The sequence below is a fragment of the Equus caballus genome, chromosome 3, assembly GCF_041296265.1.
Source record: "Equus caballus isolate H_3958 breed thoroughbred chromosome 3, TB-T2T, whole genome shotgun sequence".
NCBI classification, from domain to species: domain Eukaryota; kingdom Metazoa; phylum Chordata; class Mammalia; order Perissodactyla; family Equidae; genus Equus; species Equus caballus.
Genome location: NC_091686.1, coordinates 57,364,109 through 57,389,288, shown reverse-complemented (window position 1 = coordinate 57,389,288; position 25,180 = coordinate 57,364,109). Strand labels below are relative to the sequence as shown.

General features: G+C 33.2%; 1 protein-coding gene across 47 annotated transcripts in view; it reads right to left on the bottom strand.

Moving 5' to 3' along the window:
* Nucleotides 1–25,180, bottom strand: part of MAPK10 (mitogen-activated protein kinase 10) — a 302,212-nt gene that overhangs the window by 47,235 nt on the left and 229,797 nt on the right. For 36 of the 47 annotated variants that reach the window (XM_070263536.1, XM_023637781.2, XM_070263511.1 and 33 more), the window contains 2 exons: nucleotides 23,974–24,045; nucleotides 3,113–3,295 (listed from right to left, as the gene is read on the bottom strand). In XM_070263536.1, the coding sequence (XP_070119637.1) occupies nucleotides 3,113–3,295; nucleotides 23,974–24,045 (255 nt within the window). Of the gene's footprint in view, nucleotides 1–3,112; nucleotides 3,296–13,744; nucleotides 13,817–23,973; nucleotides 24,046–25,180 lie in introns of all 47 variants that reach the window. The other 11 variants (XM_070263547.1, XM_070263523.1, XM_070263534.1 and 8 more) reach the window with 1 other exon arrangement.

The following is a 25,180-nucleotide window of genomic DNA, read 5'->3' as shown; positions in this document are numbered from 1 at the left end:
ATGAAACTTGAACAGGCAGAAGCTTCAAGGAGACAGAAGAAGGGGTAGATGTGAGAGAAAGAATCCACAAGACGTAGTAATCAAATTGATGGGGGGATCTAGTTAAGTTTATAAAATAACTAAATGTCTACTGTGTGCCAGGTACAGTGTAGCTGCCAGGCACACAAAAAGAAAATCATCTGGTGATAATCAGTAAGTGCATTTAATTACATTGCTAAAGGACATTCAGTTTTTAATCTCTAAAAATACATAAAATTTTTCAGAAAATGTAGTTCCAAACTGATCTGAACGTTTTACAGTGAAAATATTCAATTTGTTCCAAATATATGATAAAACTTCAAATTAAAGAGAACAAATCTAGATTGGCTTGCTAAATTAGGAAAAAGGCAATGTGTTTGAGTCCATGGAAATGTACCAATTTTTATTTATCAATTTTTCTGATTTTTAAGGAAATGCAGGTTAATTATGGAAAATTTAGAAATTACGTAAGACATAAAATCCAGAAAAACCAACTTTCCCCACCATCTAGTGGCCAAAACTCTCCTTATTGGATATTCTCTTCTAGTCTTGTCTATGTATTTTTTCATAATTTTTATTATACTACAGTTAAAATGTAGTTATCAATTTTTTCACATGTTCTCAGACATTAATATTTTCTTGTGTTTTTATGTTTTAATAAATACACTTTTTATGTATTTATTAATATTACTTACTTATATACAGTCATGAATCACTTAACAACAGGGATGTGCTCTAAGAAATGCATCATTAGGTGATTTCGCGTTGCGTGAACATCACGGAGTGTACTTACACAAATCTAGATGGTATAGCCTACTACACACCTAGGTTATCTGGTAAAATCTTATGGGACTATCCCCCAAATATGTAGTCCATCATTGACCAAAACGTTGTTATGCGGTGCATGACTGTATTTATAAAAAATCGCTAGTTAAATGAGACTTTAAGACTTTTTATTTTTATTAATAATTTTTCTGGGGATCTCAATTCTAGATATTTGATTTTTGATTTCTGCTACTTTCAAACTGAAGCTCACAAGAATAACAAAAGTACAGAAATATTTATACATTTACTTTCAATATTTAATCTTTCTCATTGCCAATGACCCCCTGGAGGCCCTACAGAGCTGTATTTATTTATTTCATTGATCAAAGATCTCTTTGATTTGTAACTGATTTTATTCCTACAGTCACACACCCCCGTCCCATAGATGCAACCATCAAACCCACCCATGTTTCTTTTCTTAGAAAGGGTGTGGATTGGGGTGGGCTCCTCATCAATAGGGGTATGAGCTACAGTAATGCCAAATCATCTAAGAAACACGATCAATACTATTTGTAGGGAACAAATTAAGGCAAAGGAAAAAGTTTCCCTTCCTCATCTTTTATTCTTTCATTTGCAAGTAAATGTTTTATGCTTTTTTTAATAACAGTAGAATAAATTCTTTCCTTTGATTATTTGTATAATTCTTTATAATTTTCTAATTTTATATTAAAATTATAATTAAATAATTATAAATATGTAGACTAGTTTATCTTTTGCAAATATAAGGTAATCATAGAGGTTCAAATTGGATTAAAAAGCCAAAAAATAAACTCCAGTATGATGGAATTATATTTTGAAGCATGGTATTTTACTTAATAGTTTTTCTACAAGTCCTGCTTAAATTATCTCCAATAATTTAATCAAGGCCTTCTCATCTCCATATTGTTACCCTACAAAAGTGTCTTCATATGAAAAGATTCCTTTTGCCTGACACATCAATTAGCACCATAAAGACATCAAATCTTTAAAACCTCTGCTTAGAGAACAAGCTCTTCTTCAATCTGCGTATAGCCGGGGTTGATCTTAAAAACAGTAGATTTAGTAATAATTTAATCTGTTGCCACTCAGCAAGCAGCTAAGGGAAGAAACCCAACTGTGCAATACAAGTGTCACAAACACAGAAACAATGCTGCACATTTAAAACTCACCAGCAGAAAGCTGGGAAGAGATGCTAAGACCCTGGGAAAGAGCAGCGCCACATTTTAGTTTCTCTGTCTCATTTCAGTCTGTATCAGCTATAAATTAAGTGTAGCTAACTAATTGCCTACCAAACATTTGGGGTACAATCTCAAAAGCATGTATCCTTTTCCTTTTTGGATAATGTATAGATATATTTTAAATAATAATTATTGCATTAATTATTACTTTTATATCTAACAGTTACTGATCATTTACTGTGAGCCAGGCACTGTTCCAAGTGCTCGACAAATTATTTAGTCAATTAATCCTTCCAATGACCCTCTAAGGTAGACACTTTCTGCCTTCATTTGTTACAGGAGGTACAGAGAGATTAGACAACTTGCACAGGTTTACACAGATTTCAAGGAACTGAGCCCAGGCAGGGGGAAAAATCTAATATGTCTCAAAATCAGGTTCTCTGGAACTTCCTAAATTAAAATAAGAATGAGCCTATCATTTATATTATACTTTACATATTGCCAAATTTATTCCTTGTCTCCAATCCTATGACAGCCATTATTATCCCAGTTTTTTAGGTAAAGAAAATAAGATTTGTTACTAAAGCTCATAACTGCAGAGATAGTAGTAGAAAGAATTGCTTATTAATGAAAGTGTTTATATTGAATATCAAATGTGTAGGTAAAATCTCTTTTGTCATTCTAAAGTGAAAAAATGGTAGTTAAGCATTCCATAAAATACAAATAAAACTCAAATACCTGCATCTTTAGGATTTTACAACCAAAAACTTGTGTTGAAAATATTTTCCAGGTAATAAAAAGAAGTGGAACAATAATTTCAATGCATATTACATTGGTCTTTTAAAGTTACACTGCAAAATAATTTCAAGATGATAAATAAGCCCAATGAAATAGTCAACCCACACCACCGTCACACACCTTATTGCTATCCTTCCCTCTGAATATCCAGACAGGTCTAAAATGCTTGGCCACTCCCCCTTTGTAAGAGAGATCTTTTAAAGATACCTTTCCTTAAATTGAGGTGGTTCAAGTTAAAGACAGGAGTTTTTACCATTCACTTATTCAGCCGGTCACCCACGCAATGGTTCTGAAGTTGTCCCTGATGGGCGTACCTTTGAGTTTATTGTGCTCGGAGTCCGCTGGGAAGAGGGAATCTGGAAAGAGCTTGGGGAAGGTGAGTCCTGCATACTTGGGCCGATTCTCCACATAGTTTCGTACTGTGGGTTGCAATTTCTTCATGAATTCCGGACAGGGTGTTCCTAGTTGTTCAATTACCTTGTTCCACTGGTCAATATCTGAGAATTGAATAGTTAAGGGCAAAAAGAAGTGCAGGCCACTAGCTCTTGCCTTTAACTAGTTGGGGGACTAATCTGCTTCTCAGAATCCTGAGCAGTCGTCAATACAACTGGAGTTTTAATAAGCAACAAAAGACAAAAATATAAAATCAGAATTGTTAGGCAATGAATACTTTTGGAATTTTAAGTTCGCTTCTGGAACATATACACTTTTGGAGAATTAGCATCATGTAACAAAATAGGATATCATGAAATACCTCTGGGTTGTAAAGATGAAAGGTATTTAGGTAACACAAGAAGGATTTCTTATATTGAGACAAACTTCTACATAACCATGTGATTAGAAGAGAAATAATGACACATAATCATATTTTCATGACATTACCTCAATCATTTATTTTGTAAAAATGACAAACAAATATTTTATAAGATTCACTTACATCTTTCCTAAATTTCTTTTAAGGTTTTTGTTCTTTTCTCTACCAAATAGGAAATTTCATGATCTATTAATGTTTTCTACTCATATACATTATATGTGGGATCAATAATTCTTCACCCAAGGCTTAAAAAATTTCTATCATCAAAGTAGGCACAGTTGTTCTTACTTCTGATAGTAGTGCCCTGCATCCCGAATATTGGTTTCAATGAGATATGATGGGAAACATAGGATGCTCAATTTAAGACAACAGATTTCCATCCAAGTGTATGTGTTTCAAAAGTACATTAAATATGGAGAAGGCTACAAAAAAAATTACCTCTCTATGAAAATTAATACCCTCCAAAACTGGGGAGTCTTTGACAGACATACACACTGATTGAGATTTTCTTTTTCATCTATCGTTAATATTTGATATATCAGAGCCTTGTGAATAATAGACACCACCCACGAGAACTCTCCAGAACCAACTGGAAGAAGCTGATTTCCAAAAGATTTCCTTGCCATGTGTCCATGAATGACAGAAGCCTTAGAAATCCTTAAATCCAGTATCACAGGCAGTGCTCTCTCCCATGATGCTTCAGTCTACAATGCTATTCTTCAGGGTTAAGTTAATTAACTCATTTCTGTTAATGTAATTTGTGACAGTTCAGGGACCTTACCATAATATTACTTAATTGAGATTTGGAAAATCTTTACCCCTAGCTATTCAGTAGGTTTGGACTAAAAAGATTGAAAGTCCTAACAGAAGACAAAATTAACTATATTCAACAAAAATAAATATATAATGCAAACAAAGTAGACAGGAGATTAAACAAAGATAGAATCAAGCTAATTTGCAAATCTTCTTCTACCTCCCTTATAATCTGGCGAAATAAAATTTAAATTATTACATATCCCCTTAGTTATTGGGATAAAAAATATATGATTGTGTAATATCAAGAAATAAAGTGAGAGTGGGAAAAACTGAAGAATATTCCTTTAAAACAGTGGGGAGAATTAAACAAGAACGTGTTTCAATAAAAGGTCACATAAGTTACCACGTGCATGAAAATACAGTAGTAAGTCAGAATCATTAGAAATAAAGAAACTAAAAAATTACAAAAGATTAGAGTTGAAAGTTACTCTTAGACAAATACTTGTGTTAGTACCATGGATATAGGTAAGCTATAACTACTTAGTCATATTTAAATAGAGAGCATTAATATAGTTAAATAAATCTCAGTGCTTACATTGTGAAGTATGAGAAGAGGTCTTCTCTCTAATACAGTTAGGCTATCGTGCCCTACCAAAGCCATCATTTAATCATCGGTCAACCCTCCTTAGAATTCTAAGGACTTGCTGTCAAGCTAAAAATAAGGGCAAAGAAGCTGTCAGATTTTTTGTAAAGGAATCATTTCACAAAATTGGAAAAATTCTCCTAAGACACTATTATATTCTAGTTAAATTTAGCTAAAGTTAGTCAGTAAAAAAATTACTTGCTTTTTTAGTAGCATTCCCCCCCAAAATTCCCTAGTATTTTTACAGTCAAGTTTAAGGAGAGTCAAATATTCTGAAATTTGTTAAACAAGAACAGCTAAAATGTTTCTTTTTTAAAAGTTATAATTAAAGTCTACGGAAGCACACAGTGTACCATCCTACTTTAGATGGGTTTTTAGATGAAACACTACTGCGATCCTTCATGTAATGGTTTACAAAAAGGGAGGCAAGAATCTTTATCAATTAAATAGTTGAATGTTTTAATTGCAAATATGTGGTATAATCATCTTTAAAAGTATGTGCGTTTATTTTAACCAATCCATTTCAAGTTCTTTCTTCCTCTAAACACAGATAGTTATGTTTAAGCGGTAAGTGCTTGTTTTCCAGACATTCACAGGATTGTGACATGAACGCTATATCCAACTATACTTAGTTCGCCACATGATTTTTCTTTATAATCATAATTAACCAAAAATAAGCCAATACTGAAAAATCATATCTCCTGGCCCCAAGTCCAGAGCTTGTTCCAAAGATTCCAGTAAGGAAAAGAGCAAGTTTAAAACCGATGTGGTAGAAATTGCTTTAATTTGGCCATGAAATTGATGGTATATTTGTCACAAGAAATTCCCCTTAAAGAATGTCTCTGAAATTGCTTCCCTAGTCTCTCAGGTCAACATTTTCACAAAAAACAATTAATTTTGTTAATATTTTAAATAGAAAATAAGGTGATATATTTTTAAAAGAAATTTTTTTAAATCATCAGATTTCCACAATGATGATTTTTTTAAAAATATATAAAATATTAGCTAGATTTTTATGATTATGTACTAATGTTAACATAGCAAATATTTTTTAAAAAGAATGGCCAAAATTATTTTTGTAAAAAGAGTCATTTGCTTTAGAACACTCGTAAGTGGTCTTTTTCATACTATATGAGTCAAGATCTAAATATTTGTAAATTTCTGCCTGTGCTGTTATCAAAAAAACAATAAATATATCTTTTTATATTTTTGCTCTGCTATTTCAGAAATTATTACACTTACAGTTACCAAAAGCATTTAACAAAAATGGGAAAATGTCATCTAATAGAAATTGACAATTTTCTCATTTAAATCTAAATTCACTATATAAAAAGTCACATTACAAAATGTTTGATTTTATAGAGTACGCTGACAAGATAATGTGCAAATATTGGCTATTATTAATGCCTTCAATAAATAGTATTGTAATAGATGACTAAAACAAAGTAAGTGTGGATTGTAAAAACGAGTATCTGAAATCCTAAGATTGAAAATTATTCTAGTTAATTTTATCAGTTAGCTCAGAACCTACATTTAGGCACTCCTTTAACTTCCTTGGTTGAGAACTTTCTAAAATACGTCACAAACTGCCTTGAACGTAATATACAAAAAATGTCTTCTTTTCTGGGTATGAACATAATTTATACTATGCACATTAAAGAGTTGTTTAATGACCTCATTTTGCTGTGCCTTTTGAATTACTGTATCTTCTTTTTAAGGTTTTTTCCATCAATGATTACCTTTTGTTCTCATGAATATAGTTTCCAGAGTTGACACCTGCATAGATTCAGACTTGCTTTCTACTCTGCTCCAAGCCTTCTATTTAACATTTTGTGCAAAAATTTTCTGACATCTATTTGCAACTTAAAGAATATCACTGTTTGTCTCCAAATTCTTAACTACATTTTTACAGATAATATTGCCTAAGAGCACTGTTTGTTTAGAGCAGTTTCAGGGGAGGCTTTTTTAGATTGCAAGCCAACCAGCTGCCTTGGCACGGTGTTGGGTATTATTGTGTGGCTTTATGCTAGCCCTGTAGGAAAGAACACTATAATCAATTAGCAATGTCTGCAATGAATGTACAAGAAAGAAGTGAAGGCATGCATGCCTTGTGTTAGGCATCATGATATTAAACTGTGGTTCCGAAACTTGAATATTCATTACATAGGGAACTTACAAAAATATAGATCCCTTCCCTCTCCTTATTGGTCTAAAGATTCCGAGTCCGTAGGTCTTAGATGGTATCATAAAAAACAAAAACACCAACAGTAATTGCAATCCAGTCACCTCTGGAATACATTTTGAGAAATACTAGCGTAGAATATACTAACAGTCTCTTGTGAACTTCTAAGTTCAGATTTAAGAATAAAGTACTAATACATTTCAGTTTTATGATGTAAATTAGAATAGGATCAGTTTCACCAAAAGATTATTCCACATTTATTTGCTATGGAAAACTTAGGGGTCGTTCACCCAGAAATACTTCAGGGAAAGAAAATTTTAATATTTATCCCTTTTCTCTGTGTTGCTTTCCTGAAAAGACCATGAGAAATAATAGCAAGTGGTACACCTAGGGTCCCAGCAGGAGAGGGGGCTGCCTATCATCATCAAGGGAAGGAATGAAATCACGTGTTGCTATCACCTGTGGGTGCTACTTACAGAAAGCGCAAAAGCTATTCAATATACAGTTCAAAATATTGGACCATATATTTCAGTATTTATTCCATATTTCCCTATGATAGAATTTGCTCTATCTAAAAGTAAAAGTACTTTTACTTTTGAGGGCAATTGTAAAGATCCGGATAGAAGCATATAAATATACATATGACAGAGTCCTGGATTCAGATTTTCATGGTAATGTCTTGAGTTGTTTTGATAATTTAAAAATATTTTTACCTTTTTTATTTGAAAATATTCTTTTCCTATCAGTAGTCCCCCTCAAATTCTAACATGAAATATGAACAAGTGACAATGCACAATTGTAGCTAACATCTGTTTTCATTATAAATGAGCACAGGAAGAGGAAATATTATAAGCTAAAATACATAAAAAACTCAAAGCGACAGTCTAAAAAGGCCATTTGTTCCCTGGCAGTAGATTCTAATGGAATGCTGCGGGACACAGAATCTCCAAAGGCTGATATTTGAAGCATGATGTACATGGATTTCAGCACAATCTATGTCGTCTTATAAATCTATTTATTATTGTAATCTATATTTATTTGCAAAGCAAAAAATGGAGAGACATTTGACATATAAGCAAATGCAATGTATATTAATATGTGTCACAATGGTAGAATTTTCATTAACCTCTCATTCGCACAGGCCCCTTACAAGACCTAATTTCATATTTGCGATGCTAATTATTTTTTGAACACAACACCCTCACACAACACCTTGTATGGTGTTCCGGCCTCACAAAGGCTGGATCTGACTCGATCTGCATTTTGAAACTAGCAAGAGGCCTTGGAGATCATGTAATTTGACACCTGTATTTTATAGCTGAAAAACATCAGCGTCCTTTTAAAATTAGTAAATAAAATGACTTTAAACAAAGGAGCTAATACAAACAGCTCCTAACACTAGCAGAAGTATAGAATTCTATTTAAGGGGAGTTTTGGTGACACTGTACTCTGTATTGTGAGACCCTCTCGGGAAGATTACATCCATTTCTGGGTATAACACTAAATAAAAGGGAGTTTAAGGAGGGGCACTCAAGCTTATATGAGGTCAGGTCAAAACAAGCCATATGAGGCATCGTGACAAAACTTTTTATGTCTAAACTTAAAAAGGAAGGGAACAATCGCTGCTCCCCATCCCAGCACTTTTATCCCTCTTATCCCTTAGCCATCATCACCTTCCAACATACTGCACCTTTTATTATAAATTTCATGATGACAAGGATTTTAGTCAGTTTTGTTTACTGATACATCCCTGGAGACACAAAGTGCCTAGCACATGGTAGGTGCTCAAAAAGTATTTATTGAATAAATGAATATCTGCTTTATGTCCAATTAGAGTTTTTTCATGGAGATGATGTAAAGAATAGGAGAGAGAAAATATTCAAAGAAACAAAAGCTGAGAAATTCCAGTGATTTGAGATAGGTCAGAATTCAGGAAACGCAGTGAATTCCAAGGTATATCAACAAAAAGAAATCCATACCTACTCACATGGTAGGGAAACAGAAAAATAAAGACCAAAAAATATCCTAAATGAAGGCAGAGAAAAGGGACAGACTATCTCCAAAGATGAGTGTCACACTGACAGCTAATTATTCACCAGCAGTACTAGAAACAAAAAGCCAGTGGGATAACACCCCCAAAATGCTGGAAGAATATAAATATCAACCTAAAATCCTATATTCAACAAAACTATCTTTTGACCAAGGGAATCCCAACCAGAAAGCAGAGCTTTATCATCAAAGACTTCCACTAAAGAACTTCTAAAAGGTGTACCTCAGGAGGAAAGAATACAATCTTAAAATAAAGGGCCAAATTGCAAGAAGTAGCGGTAAGCCAAGAAAATGATAATCATAAGAATGAATCTATACGAACTCTACCTGCATGCAATAAAATTATAATTCTGTCAATTTATGAGGCTAAACAAAGAGAACTAAAATACTGGCCATAGGTAGCATGTCTAAGTTGATGTAGTAATGATCTAAATTAGCATGTGCTGAGATCGTTTTGTGTTCAGAAAAAGACAAAAATTGTCTGAATTAAAATAGCAAGTCTCCACAAATTAAACTATAGATTCAATACATTCCAATATAAATACCAATATGGATATTTTTATAGAAGTTAGCAAGCCAATTCTAAACTGTTTATGGAAGAGCAATGGTTGCTTAATAACTAAAATACTTCTGAAGAAGACAAAAAAAGGAGGGGTATTTACCCCACCTAATTTAAGTGCATAGTATGCATTTGTGCTCATTAAGAGAGAGCAGTAATGGTGTAGAGCTAGACAAGCAGACCAGTGGAACAGCATATAGAACCCAGAATCCAACATTCCTTTCCCCAAAGTGTGGAAACTTATGATAGAGACAGCACTATAGATCAGTGAAAAATGAATAAGCTAGTCAGTAAATGGAACTGAAATAAAACAAATTGGATCCCTCTTTCAAATCACACACAAAAATCAGTTCCAAGTGAATTAAAGGCTTAAACGTAAAAGGTTAAACTAAAACATTCATAGTAAAATTACAAGAGAATAAAAAGGCATCAAAGGATTCTTAAACAAGACATAAAAACAGATTGTAGAATTGCTATAAAATAAAACAGGAAAATAATCTAAATACAGGGAGAAGATATTTGCAACACATAAAACTGACAAAGATTAGGTGCCAGAATATATAAAGAACTCCTACTAACCAATTTTTAAAAATACAATAAAAAAAACTATTTTAAAAAAACGAAGGACACTTTACCAAGAGGAAAGAAAATACTAATGATGAATAAACACAGGAGAAGATGCTTAGCCTCCCTTGTAGTTAACAAAATGTACATTAAGCTCCAATGAAATAGTATCTTATATCGAAGAGATCAGTAACAAATTTAAAAACAAATCTGGCAACACCAAGAGCTGATGAGGATGTAGAGTAGACAGTTATATTTAGATACTGCTACTCTGGAAATCAATGTGATGTTACATAGTGAAGTTTAAAATGTGCACGCCTATAAGCCCACGCATTTTTGATAAGAAAACCTTGCCCATGTTCTCCTGGAGATGTATATTCATAGCATCTTTGTTTATAACAGCAAAAACAAAAACTGTATATATTCCAAAGTCTATTTACAGGAGAATGGGTTCACTGTAGAATAGTCATAGACTGGAATACTATACAGTCATGAAAATTAATCAACTATTTCTAAAGCATCAACATGGATAAATCTCAAAAATATAATGTTAACTTCAATAAAAAGCAAGTCACAAAATAATAATGATAGTACAATATGTAAAACACATAAAACTAAACCATCTGTTGCTTAGGGATAAGTATGCATGTGGTAAAAATACAAAGAAAGTCAAGGAAATTATAAAAACATGCATTTAGGACTGTGGTGACTTCTGGGGTGACTGGAGAAGAACACACGAAAAGATTCAAAGGTATTGGTAGTGTTCTAGTTTTCAATTTGAGTGGCAGTACGTGTGTTCATTTTATTGATCTTCTTCAAAAGCTATATACTTAATATTAATTCACTTGTATAATATAAAATATTTTATAATTTTTAATGTAAACTGTCTTCTGTGATGAAATTCATTACAAGATCTCCCAAAAGAAAAGCTTCTCAATAGCTGAATTCTGATTCTTCTGTAGAGAGTTAAAACATTTGATTTGAATAAAATTCAATTAATATGTAGTTAAAAATACATCTACTAATAAAGTAGCATATAAATATATAAAATTTTAAGAACTGTTTTTGGATACCTAAATTTATCAGTGCTAAAAATAATGTGTTGAATTTTTTTTAGGTATAACAGAAAGAATATAAGACCTTATTCGTATTTTAGGTTTTGTTGTTGAGTTGGTTTATATATTGAAGAGATATATGTCGCTCATACCTTCATCAATCATTTATTTTGAGAGTGTTTTCATATAAGTGACGATATGTTGATTAGAAATAATATGACTCCTTATCATGTATTGTATAGATGTATAGTAGACATATTGTATACGTCTAGCTCCATTTAATAATTTTATTGCCTCTTCAGATGTCTTTTCTAATAATAGGGAATTTTAAAACATAAGTAATCAGTCTTGCATTTTATGAGTTTAACTTTATGATATTCAGTGTTGAAAAAGACTGATTTAAACTTTAACCAACATGTTTGAAATCATTAAAAGACCACATCCTACACTCAGAAAATAATCCCATTTGCCTTCAGGAAATTTACAAATATATTCCTATATGAGAGCTCCAGAAATAACTCAATATAAAAATATTAAGTTCAGGCACTGAAAGGGCATCTAATATGCGACTTTAACAGCAACAGCTGAAGGCTTTACTCATAACGGATTGTGATACCGGAGTTAAAAAATGATCCCCAAGCAACTTCTTCCAAGAAATAGATTCTAAGAATTGTTAACCCGTATTTAATAACTCAGTTGTGGAAATCTGATTTGATTTTCTTTAATAGAAAATGTAAGGAAAGTAATGAAAATCAATCATTTTAATTTACAGGTGGCAAATATTCATTTCAGTCATCAATTATTCAACCACAATGAACTTCTGAAAAAGCAAAGAATACAAAGTTAACGGATTGAGTCTATTTTCATCAAATGTCTAAAATTAGCCAGAACTTAATAACTGTTTCATGTTTATGTCCAAAGGCCAAACTCAAGTTTATAATTCACTGAGAATCAAAGAAATCTTGTTTCTTGGAAATCTGAAAGAATTTAGTTTTTATCAAGCCAACATACTTTTAAATAGCATTAACATAAACATGAACATGGTAAACTTATAGACGTTATGTAATAAAATGTATGTGTAGAAGACAAAACTGCAATATAGACAGAAAAATGTTTGCAATAATTATGTATTATACATAAGCCTAGAAGAAAGTTTTTAGTAAAAATAGAAATAAAAACAGTGTAGCTTTATTTTTAACTAAATAAAACATTTTAAGTTAAACTCTTGCACTCAACAAAAATTGAGTGCCTAATTCAGTCACTTCCTAAACTGATCCTTTAAAACACAGAGAATATACGTATAAAACTATATACATATATTTATCTCCATATATGTAATACATTAATCCCCAAAGCAAATGGCTAATCGAAATATGGTTAGGATAGACTATATTAGTAATTAAATTCACTTTAATTATACATTAAAACCCCATTATTATAGGTTCAATTTTCTTTTTGAATTTTGATCATTTAAGCAGAGGTTTTATCTTCGGTATGGTGAGGACACAATATTTTCCTAAGTGACTGACCCATCATACTTAACTAACCCATAAATAATCACACACCGTCCGTATCTGTTTAATACCGTAAAGCCTCTAGAATCTATACTTGCTGATCATTAGCTGCCTAAGAGCAGATCACTTTCACTTATCCAAGTGATATAAATTTGTTTCTTCAGATATTTTATATCATTACTAATTAATGAGGTTTTAATTATTGCACTTGTTAATAATGTGGAGAAAATAAGAGAAGGAATTGGAGCTATTATTCCTAGAAATGAAGAGAAAAAGCAAAAAGAATTTCAGAAGAGGTCAATCAATTGTAAAATGAAATTCACATGCACGCTCTCTGAATATGTGTGAAAATAAACTTATTGTATTTGTGGGTGAACATAAATCTAAGAGATTAAAGATTTTCATGCCAAGTGAATATTTCTTACCATATAAAACCATAAATCTTCAGTCTCAAAACTGAAAGATTTTGTCATTTATTATCTAGCTATGAATTTAACTTAATTTCAAAACATCTACAGCGAAAAAACAATAAAAAAGAGTATATCACTCTTATTTGTTTCATAGAATTAAAGCAGACCTGTTGATATCATGTTGAATGTTTCATATTTGACACTGTGTTATCCATGTAAGACCTTGCTAGGAAACAAGGTTACTCTACCAGGATGTCAGCTGGGAAATATTTGACATTGGCAGCTCATTGAATCCCTCTCAGGGAAGTGAATATATACCATCAGCAGGATTGTATCTGAGAACAAAGGGAATTGACTGAGAATGACACCCACAGAGACCACTGGCTGCTAAGAAGGATACGATCAGTGCCAGGAAACAGCACTGCACCTTTTATCATTTCTCCCATGATGCACCCTACTGACCACATGTCAACTGAAAACAAAAACGAAATGAAGATAAACAAGAAGACAGGAATAGAACAGCAAATAAAAAACACTTGGCTACCATGCCATAGAGCAACGGTCTGACCTTTCACTGACTGGATAAGAAGACAGTCTTATGATTATTAGCGTTTTAAAATGGTGAAATGGAGAGAACATAAGAATGTCAGGGCCCTTTCTACTGTGCAACTGAACTAACAACGCCACTCAATGCTACCTAATGTATGATAATATTACTTTGCAATTATAATTCAATGATTAATTTAGCTTCTGATTTAAAAGGTCTAATTTGCATTTATCTACTAGAATCCTACTGATTTGTATTGTAAATTATTCTAGATTGTGTTAATATGGGAAAAATGCAAATCAGTTTTTCTTTTATTCTTTTGTATACCATATTTGGGGGAAAAAAGAAAAGCTGAACTGCCAGCAACATCAAAACAAAGGGTTTCTTTTACAAAACATATTTACTTTTATTTATAAATATGAATAAATTTCTGGAAGTGAAATGCCAGTTTAAGAATGAACGTTTTGGAATAGGCTAGCTCAGTTTCATTGATTCCCATCAAAAGAGTATGTTTCTAAACAGGAAGCCTCGTCTTAGTCTTGTAAACATGGTTGCTTTATAATGGTAAGAAATGCTGGCTTTCAAAAGGAGATAGTTTGACATGAAATTAACAACATGCTTTAAAGAGCTGACACTTCTTCTGAGACTGTGAATCAAATGAAACCTGGAATTCAAGGTGAAATTATTCTCTGCTATTACCAGTTATCATCCAGAGCTTAACACCAGGAAGCTAGGGCAGAGGACACTCAGGGAGGGGGCAAAACTGGGAAAGGCAAAGCAAGAAAGGGAAATCTCTCTCTTGAACTATACTTGGTTACTCACGTGTTCCTACTGAAAAGTCATAAAGAGATACATCATTCTTATGAGGGAAAATAACCTAGAATGAGGGATGCCGATGGGGAGCAAATAGGGAAAGGCATTAAGATAGCAGCACAGTATTGATTTTGCTCCACTTACTCTTCAAATTACATCTTGTAATTTGGCAGTGAGCTTAAAGAACTCCTCACGAGATTCTTTCCAATGTGAAAATCTCGCTCAGGTTACACTCAGAGTTTCCACAGTCTGATTGAACACCCAAACAGAGTGATCACTGCAAAGAAATGGTTACAGCTTTGAAGGTGACAAGCATACCCAGAGAAGCAAATTCGTTTTGCTTCCATTTTAGGAAAGCAAGTGGCATGCAAAAATATCAGGGAAAGATAGAGCAAACAGTTGTGCATCCCTTTATTATTAATGCATTTCTAATCTCAGATAATGTCTGTCTCACAAGAGGCTGGTATTGTGAGAATCTTTGAATAAAGGAAAAAAGAAAAAGATCTCTGAAAATGTATTTGTTTTTGAATTGCAAGTATTCTTATCCTACTGTCCAAAGTGATCATCTAAGTTGCTATTTACAGTCTATTTTTTATAGATATTGGGGAAGAGATAGACAAAAAACATAGACAGCTAAAAACTCAAAAAGAAGGGTTTTCTCCTGCCTATGTCCATTCAAACATTTGGGGAAAGGCTGTTTCTGCCACAAACCTATTTAGGACTTAGAAAATATCATTTATATTTTTTATTTAATGCAAAAACTCTCTTCTATGATATCTCTGGCAAATATTCACTTTTTTTCTGTTGCAGAACTGATTCCATTGCTTTCTACCTGATTCCATAAGCTTTCTAATCTTCGCCAAGTTACTTCATCGCTCTCAATCTCAATTTTATCCTCTGAAATGTGGATAATAAATAGCATTTATCGTGTAGAAGCTTTTAAAAGACTTGAGGGGATTGTGCCTGGTAAGATCTTTCCATATTGCCTGGTGCATAGTAAGTCCTCAATAAATATTAGTTAAATATCATCACGAATTAAACATATATTCGAATTATATATTAGAATTAAATATGTATATAGGAAAGGTTTATTTTATTATATATATAAAAAGTAAGGAAATCTTTCCAATGAGGGAAACTCGTCGTTCACTGGATGATCCTTTTCCCCGTTGAAACCACTCAGAAAGGCTTTCCACATATTGAACCACAGTTGACTCTGTGGAACTTCTCTTCATTATCTAAACAGGAATTACCGTGTTCCTTTGTCCAAATAATAATTTTAAAATATGTGAATATAACTTATGATCCCTGACCATGCCCCTCCCGAAACTGGCAAATTTTTATCTTTCAGACTAAAATCCCTTGATTTTTCCCTCTGTCTCACATGTGCCTTTATGCAACAGACAACCTAAACAGAATCTCAGTCCCTATGTTGCTTCAGCCTCAATTGGTTCTAGATGGTTGTTGGTTTAATAACTGGTATTAATAACTGGTTTTTCTCCCAGTGCTCCTTTGTGTGGCTCTGCTGGATACAGATATTTCAAAGGAAAAGGAGAATATTTTTGGAAATTTATCTTCATGTCAGAATCCAAAATAGCCTTAATAGATCACAAAGATTTGCATAAAAATAATGCAGAGATATAAACTCTAGATCTGAACTACTGACGAATACATATTGAATTCCATGTTCTTTATTTTCATGTATCTTTTCTAGGTGACAGTACCCTGGAAACCTTTCCAACTCCCATTTAACTTTACTTAGTATTCACTATGCCTACAGACTATCCATGCTTGTGTCACCTAAGTGCTAAGCCTTGGCCTGCAAATGATGAGCTCCATTATTATGAGCTACAATGTGGGATATATGCACATGAATTTATATAGACTTTTATATACTCAAGACAGGGTTATTTCTTAAGATAATGCCATTGTACCAAATTGTATGGATTAATCATCATGACTAAAACAGAAAATAGGTAATATAAGAATTGATACTAAATCCTATCCGGACAGGAAGGGAGAAGTAGTGGTAAGCCTTCCTTCAGCTATATGTATATATATATCATGGTGACTCTGGATTATTTTATGAAATTTTTAAGACATTCCAATGAATACAGACTGTGCACAGACCTTAGAAGAAATTAGCAAATTCAATCACTGTTGGAAACTGGATTTTGATGCTTTCTGAGAAAGTCTGATACAGAATTTGGATCTCCATAAGAGTTTTGTAGACAAAGCCTACCCAGGTAGAATTCTGGTTGCTTTTATGACTGATTCATTATGTTTCCCCTCCCATCATCAGTATTCCCATAGGCAGAAAGCAGACTCAATTGCAATTGTAACACTCAGAAACTGAGTCACTTTCCTTAGAAAGATTGTTAAGTTTTGGTGCTATCAAAATAAGTTTATTAATTTTCCAAGTGAGGAAATCTCAAGGGTTGTATCATTTGTCAGGCATTGGGTTATACTAAATTATCTTTTCTTTACTTGTAGCAAAGAGATAGAAATGATACAGTGTAGGCCCTGGCAGTTTAAATCTAAATAAAGCAAGCACTATAGTCCCACTTCTATACTCTGTCTAATGGCTTGGATAGTGATCCGCACTTTGGACTATGTGAGCTTCAATCCAGCATCCTGGCAAATGTTTCAGGGGCTCTGGTAACATGATTTTCAGAGCACAGTGCTTTCCTCCTTAACCTAATTATATCTTCATTTAGCACAGGATTCAGACAATGTGCTTTGATCGATTTTCCTTCAATGGATAACTCAAAATACAATAGAAGATTTAATAAAGTTTTCTAAAATCAGAACACTATTTCTTTGAAAAGTTTGTGCTTTGAAAGTTATAAATTTAATTGGATATTTAACCAAAGCACATTTTTTTTAAACTTCAATGCAAAGATGGAATTATAAAAGACTACTGATATGCATAAATAAACTGAGAATGCACATATTTTGCATACGTGAACCTAAGTAAGAAAAAGAAACAATATTCATGGAACACAATGTAAATATTCTAATGCCAGGAAATCAGAGGAAGATTTTCTCCCTTCACTTTACCTATTCAACTTGCTTTTCTTTCTTTGTAACTTCTATCATATCATATTATTTATTTTTAACCTTTATTTAAAAGACCTTACATTCTTGATTTGCTTTTTTAAAAAAGAGAAAAAGTCCGTTGAGACTTATAATGAGAAAACTTTTAGCTTTATATATTATAAATAAAATTATGGACTAATGAACTAACAAAATATTTTATCATAAAAACACTTGTGATTTTTACTGCACTAAAATATTTTAAATTATCATCTTTCAAAATCCATGTAATTCTGCAGTGTATATAAATAAGAAATTTAAGGAAAGGTTGATGCTGAAAAATAATGTCTTTTTCTTTAAACTTTTTCAACAAATAGTAAATGCTAGCTCTGAATGTCTCATATTATCACCAAATTAAATACACGCTCTCTGAAGATCCACGTAAGCGTCCTCACTTCGTTCTGTACATCAGCTCGCAGAAGTGCTTTAGTAAGTGGCAAACCGTTCATTTTTCTTTCCTTTCAATGTTGTCTAATTCACAGATCATTGTGGTTTCTCATCATTTGAGAAGATAAGTTTTATTCTAGGTGGACTTCTAGTTATTTCCATTTTTTATAGTTTACCTAATTCAGTTTGAAGTTTATCTGGGCTGGAGTTCCCCCAAATTAACTTCATAATATAAAAATTGGAGCTCCTTAATTTTGCAGGTATTTATAGGTACGTGTATGTTTGTAAACATCTAATGTTTTATACATCTCAAACGACTGTCACAGCAATCCTGTAAGATGGGCACAGATGGTATTTTATAAAGTAAATTGAAGTTTGGGAGACAAGTTACATGACTAAAGTGAACAGGACCAGAAGCCAGTTCTTGGAGCCCTTTTCCACTGTGACCTTGAGACTTCTCTGACTGCTGAAGGCAGAAAGAGGCCCACGGTAGGTATCACCATTCATGAGCTCTGTCCTAGGAGCCAAACGGCCCCAGGGCAGTTTGAATGGAATATCTCGGTAATAACTAAGGAATGTATTTTATTTGTACTTTTTTTCCCCTGGATATTTCACTAGATTTTTAAAGATTGCTCAGTACTCTGTCTACAGAACTGAAGAGGGATGGGGAAAAATAATATGCTTTTAAACCTTTCTGTAGACATTTCCAGGAGACAGGGAGCTTCTGGGACCCACCAGTCCCAGTGGAGCTTTGTGCCCAAAGCGCTCAATAGCTTCCTCTCCAAGGCAACAACGGGTCGAGGTCCAGCTCCCCAATTTTTGCGTTTTTGTTCCTCCTCAGAAGTCCGTTCTCCAGGTCCTCCCTCACTCCCTGCCTCCTTGCTGTGTGTCTCTCTGAACTCCTTTCATGACCTTCATGCCTCATCCTGCCCTCCAGTATACTCTGGTCTACTCTGAACCTCTTGAGAGAGGGCTTTTCCTCTCCAACTATGTCCTCCTTCTGTCTTTCCAGATCACCTCAGAATAACCAGTTTCCATTCTAGTGACTCTTGTTTCACTCAGATTTCCTCAAAATAATAATAAAAGAGTAGTAAGCAAATTAATAATGAAAATATATTCTTTCAAATAAATACAAGAAATAAATAAATAATCTTATTTTTTTTTAATGTTCATGATTATCTGCAATTAGCTTATGAGCATGAAAGAATGACTACTGGATTTTTACATCCCAACTTTATAAGGTTATAAATTATACACTGTTTGAGAAAACTCCATATTACCTTAATATTAGGGAACAGACTCAAACTATAGTAACATATTAATTGAAAAAGTTTATTAGGAAATAAATGCAGTCATTTCAAAGATGTAAAAAGGATTAAGGATATCTGTCTGTACTAGATGAATATAATAATCCACAACTTCCAATTTTTGTTTATTTTACTTTGATTATTCCTGATTTTCATGTTCACGTTTAGAACAGATATGTTAATTTGAGGGCATTTTCTTTATTTCCTCAAGTACAATTTTGGCAAATCATTTACCTGTTCCTTAATAACTTGACTCCTTGGCAAGGTTATGTACATCCTTTTCATGCTAATGGTAATTTCTCATGACTTCAGAGGGAAAGGCAAGAAGAGGATGTTTTAGCAGTCCAACTGTCAGCTTTAATTGGAGATAATATACCTGAGGTCTAGAAGTTTCAAATGAATACTGTGTGTCTGTCTTTAACATGACCCAGGTCCGGGGAACTCTGGCCAAAAACTCTACATAAAGGAACATCACAAGCTTTGCTCAAAGAAGGTGCTGCCATTTGAAGTAGAATGGAAAAACTTAGGTAGAGAGAATGTATCTAAAAGAAGCAGGCTTAAGGAAACAACTCCTGAAAAGTGTACTGGCATTATATGAGCCTTCACCATATCCTCGATGGAGTTTGCAGTTAGTGACTAGATAGTCCTTAAACCAGCAACAACAACAAAAAACTTCTAAGAAACCATCATAAAACTGCTTTACTGTAAGTCCTTACTAAAAGAAACAAAATCTGAATGAATGTGAAGTCACTAATACCTCTTATATGATCTTTGGACTGTGTAAAGAAAATAATGGTCCTGGCATATCTATTGCTAACTTGAAATTTAGCATAGCTCTAAGAATTTTTAGTAAAATTGTATGTTATGTCAATATGTATCCTATGAAATAAGTTTTAGTCATAACAGTATAATGAAAATTAAGTGTATAATAGTGTATGTTTGTATAATTTAAAAACTTTACTTAATAAAAATAAATACTTTATAAATGTTCCTTTGGATATTAAAAAAATCAGCAAACTAATGAAAAGGAAACACAAATATGTATTTCATTTGTTTATTTATTTTGCCAACACTTTAATTTAGTAATTAAGAAACTACCCTGTGATATCATCTGGGTCATATCGATAGCCAAGAAACTCACATAATGTTTCTCAAGTGCAAAGAGTTTTAATGTAGGCAAGTAGGGAAAACTTGAGTCATCAAGACAATTTCACAAGATTTCTATATTTGTCGAGGTGTTTTACTATATTCTCTGAGGTTCAGATTAAGAAAGGAACATCAAAAAGTTCTGTGGAGAAAGAGGAATGATGTCGATTATGATGACAGAGTATTATCACACTAATTTTTAGCCTCAGAGAAATTGAATATAAATTGCTCTGAATAATTCTAAGTGAAAGTCAAGAGAACCCATGATTTTTTTTTTTTTTTGTCTCTGAAGAATCTTGGAAGTACTCAAGGTATCCATTAGTGTATACTAAACTTTGAAATTAATTCCAGCAAATGCTGAAATCATTTCAATACGTTAAAAGATCGGTGTGATTCTTCTCCCCATAAAATAACCTCCATCGGCCCCTGAGCTTATGTCTGATCTTCATGGTTTAGTAAAGTTAGTTCAATGTTCTGATCTCTTGATTCTTAGTAGGAAGATTTACTCATAAAATGATAATAATTTCATGTAAAGATTAATGAAACAATTTCACTCAAAAACACAAAGTAGGGGCCGGCCCCGTGGCCGAGTGGTTAAGTACGCCACTCCGCTGCGGCGGCCCAAGGTTTCTCCAGTTCGGATCCTGGGCACGGACATGGCACCGCTCATCAGGCCATGCTGAGGTGGCATCCCACATGCCACAACTAGAAGGACCCACAACTAGAATATACAACTATGCACTGGGGGGATTTGGGGAGAAAAAGCAGAAGAAAAAAAAAAGATTGGCAACAGTTGTTAGCTCAGGTGCCAATCTCTAAAAAAAGAACCACACAGAGTATCTGCAATCCATTGTTTAATAGGGATTTCTATAGTTTGATTTATTTTTTAAACATGGTCATGACTTAAAGTATTAAATTATAATTTTAATTATAGATAAAATGAATGAAAGATTTAAATCCAAATGGAAACATTTTCAATGAGATGGCCGTTCTTCTAACCCACCTCATCTGGAAATTATTTCCTCATATTTAACTAAAACTTAAGCAAGATGTTTTCCACTATCAACGTCATTATGTAACTTCTCCATTTACTTTTAGGTCCTCACACAGGCTCATTATCATATATGTCACTAGGCTGTCAAAGACCAATATTCTACATAATCATCACGTGAGATGAAGGAATTCAGAATGCAAACCCTCATCACAATCTACATTTTGTGTATTAGGGTTTATTCAATTTCTAGGATCCAACTTATCAAGGATATATATTTTATGTATTGATTTTTGCACAATTTATTTTCAGTTCCAAACAATTTTTCTAAAACATAGACAAGAACAAAAGGGGAGGAAAAAAAGACCTCCAAGAGAACAATTTTTGGAAGACTATAGAATTATCGATATGGTGCTATTATCTTTGTTTGCTTGTTTTTCTGAAGGGTTATTTTGAGCTAAAAATGTTTTGTTTTTTCCTCAATTTATTGGCTTTTCTATTCAACACTGTTAAAATAGGAGTAAAGCAACCCAGATAAATGCCTGAAGAGCTAAATTAGACCTCAGAGAACCATGCTACATGGAAGTCAAGTGACCTGGAACAGCAATGTCACATGGAAATGAGATATTTTGTGACTTTTTGTCTTCCACTAACTTAATGCATTGTAGGGATGTGGCTGTGTACCTTCACTTTGAATACTGATTAAGAAGTTCCTTTATTTTTTTTTTTGTCTGAAATGCATAACCTAAAGGCAAAAGTACACAGAAAAAATTCCCACTTTCATATGAAATCAGTACATTTAAATATGCATGTGATTTATAATATTGCTCAAATCAACTACATTGGGTATATAATTGATCCTCAAAATGTAAGTAATTTAAAGTAAAATGAAATATTATCATTGCAATACATAATCAATATAAAAATTATTAATGAGATAGTTTACATGCTTTCTTTTTATATCTTCAAAATCTAGTATGCATTTTGTATATATAACGTATCTCAATAGAGACTAACTATAATTTCAAGCACTAAACAGCCACGTGTCACAGTAGCTACCTATGGGACAGTAAAGTTCTAGAAGATGTCATTATTCTTATTACTCTTATTATTTGAATTTAGAGAATATCTCATTAATACCCAGTGGAATAAATAAATGCCAACATAAATGCATGCTCATTGTGACATTAACTTCTTATTGAGTCAGATTTTTTTTTATTATTGGTCTTTTATTCTACTTCTGTTTCTACTAAATAACGATCAAAATCTTTCATACATAATAAAAGAGTTCCTTAATAGAGTTTTCTTATTAATCAAATACAATATTTAATAGAGTTATGGACCACATGTTTATCGCCAATTTCCAAAAAGATTAATATGTAGTAAATATAACGAACTCAATCTTACATTATCATTGTTAAAGCTGTCAATTGCTATTGTACTTAGATTTGCACTAGTGTTTGTTAGCAGAATATTTCTGTATTTATAAAAGTGTATTCTCTATTAATATGTAAACTTTATTATTTATACACTACAAACACGAATATGTCCCTTTGTTAGAGAGTGAACTTTTGGTCATTTCGGAAATATACCAGCTCATTTAATAATTCCAAATCATAGATATCTCTCCAAGAAATGTCTGATGGAATCTAGTACAGGAGTCAGTGGCAGAAACTCAAATCAATACTGCTTTTTAAAATTCTAAATTTCATTGGAAAAGCAATTATCCATGTCAAGTCAAATCTCCAAGTCAAGTGAGGGAAGCCTATTTAAAACCCACCTGACCTCCAGCAATTTGAATAATAACTATGATTTTTAAATGTGGAAGTTCATGTTTAAAGGAGGATATGCTATATTGACCTATTTAAGACTGGATATAGTGTCAACAGTAATTCAAATCAACGAAGCTGTCGACAGAAGCTTAGGATGTCAGCAAGGAGAGAAATTATTATGCCTAAATGTTGTGGAAGCATAAAATAGTTTTAGAAAGGAGATGAAAAATACTTGCAAATAGTGACCTATTTTGCTAGTTACAAAGATAAATATATTTTAATCATTTGAGATTTGGTAGCCCCTCTTATTTATGAAACTATTTTGAGTTATAGACAATAAATTAATTTAAGAAGAAAGCCCATTGAAAATTTAATTAAAACAAATCATGGCGGTAGGTAGTCTTCAATACTGGTCAGATTATAGAAATGAAATCATCACTTTTTTTTAACCACAATTACACCACTTACCCAACTTTTTGCTTCTATCTTTACTCTCCTGGTAAAATCATTACGTGTTTAAAGGGAGAGAGAACAAAACAGGTAAAGCTGTAGCAAAAGGTACAAGGATACAGTCCCTTCCTGGAAAGAGGATTTTGTGGCGAACCATTTCTCCCATAATGCATCCCACAGACCATATATCCACTAGAACAGGAGAGAGGGAAGTGAAGAAAAGGAGGAGAGTAAAGTTAAGTAAGATAATTGATCTTTGAAGGAGGAGGAAAAAGAACAGTTCCATTAGAAGGTACAATTTTTATCTCCCACCAAAAGTTGGCCAAAAAGATGAATTAAAACCAGCACCATAATATTACATAAACAATGTCCGGCATGAGAACTCAAATTAATTTTTAAAAATTACTTTATGGGTACCTTAGGTTGCCTCTTTAGTGTCATAAAGTGGTGACATGGAAAAGCAGCATCTAAACCAAAAGTATCTCCATGGACGGCGATGACTAAAAGCCACCAAGGGGGTTTTGATATCATTTGCTGGATGTAGAGAAAATCATCTTAATCAGCCTGTAGAGGTGGCTGTTCCCCTTTTCTATTCTATTCAGTTGTGTGGAATAGGCAAAAGGAGACCTTTTTTTTGGTCCAAAATAAGGTGCATGCAACCAAATCCAAGAAGCCAAGAAATGGCTGGAACTATGGTTTAAAGGCAGAAGTATTGGAAGCCCTGGTATTCAGAACTTAGTTCTTCCTTCAGAAGTTATCTTTGTAAGTAAACATCAGTTTTAGCTTCTATTTGAGATACTTCAAGAAAAAAGATCTAGGATTAATTCGAACATGTATAAAGAAGTCATCCGGCATTAAAGCGAAAAAAAGTATTAAAGGTGTTAAAAAGTTGTTATTATACGTATATTTATTTTTCAGCTGTCATACTTGTTAACCAAACATCCGTCACCTTCTCTTACCCATCTTTACCCTCTTCCAACTTGCTTTTTAGTAAGGACAAAGGAAACTTCTGGGCAAAAACATTAGGCTGAAGTGCTCCTTGGGGAAGGAAGGCGGGGTTAGGTGCACAGGAGAGCCGGGCATGCCTGATGTGGGAGCAAGCGGGTTTGTCTGCATGATAACCTGCCTCCTGCACGGAGCAGGAGGACAGCACAAGGGTGCTAGGGACGCCTTCTCCAGGAAGCTGCAGAAGCCAAAACACTAAGGCAGTCACTGACACGCCTTTCCAGTGAGGGAAGGAAAACGGATGAGCTTACGCTCTAGTTGTGCAGCGAAGATCTGAAAAGCCGTCACGGGAAAATTCAGACTCCCCAGACCTCGATAGATC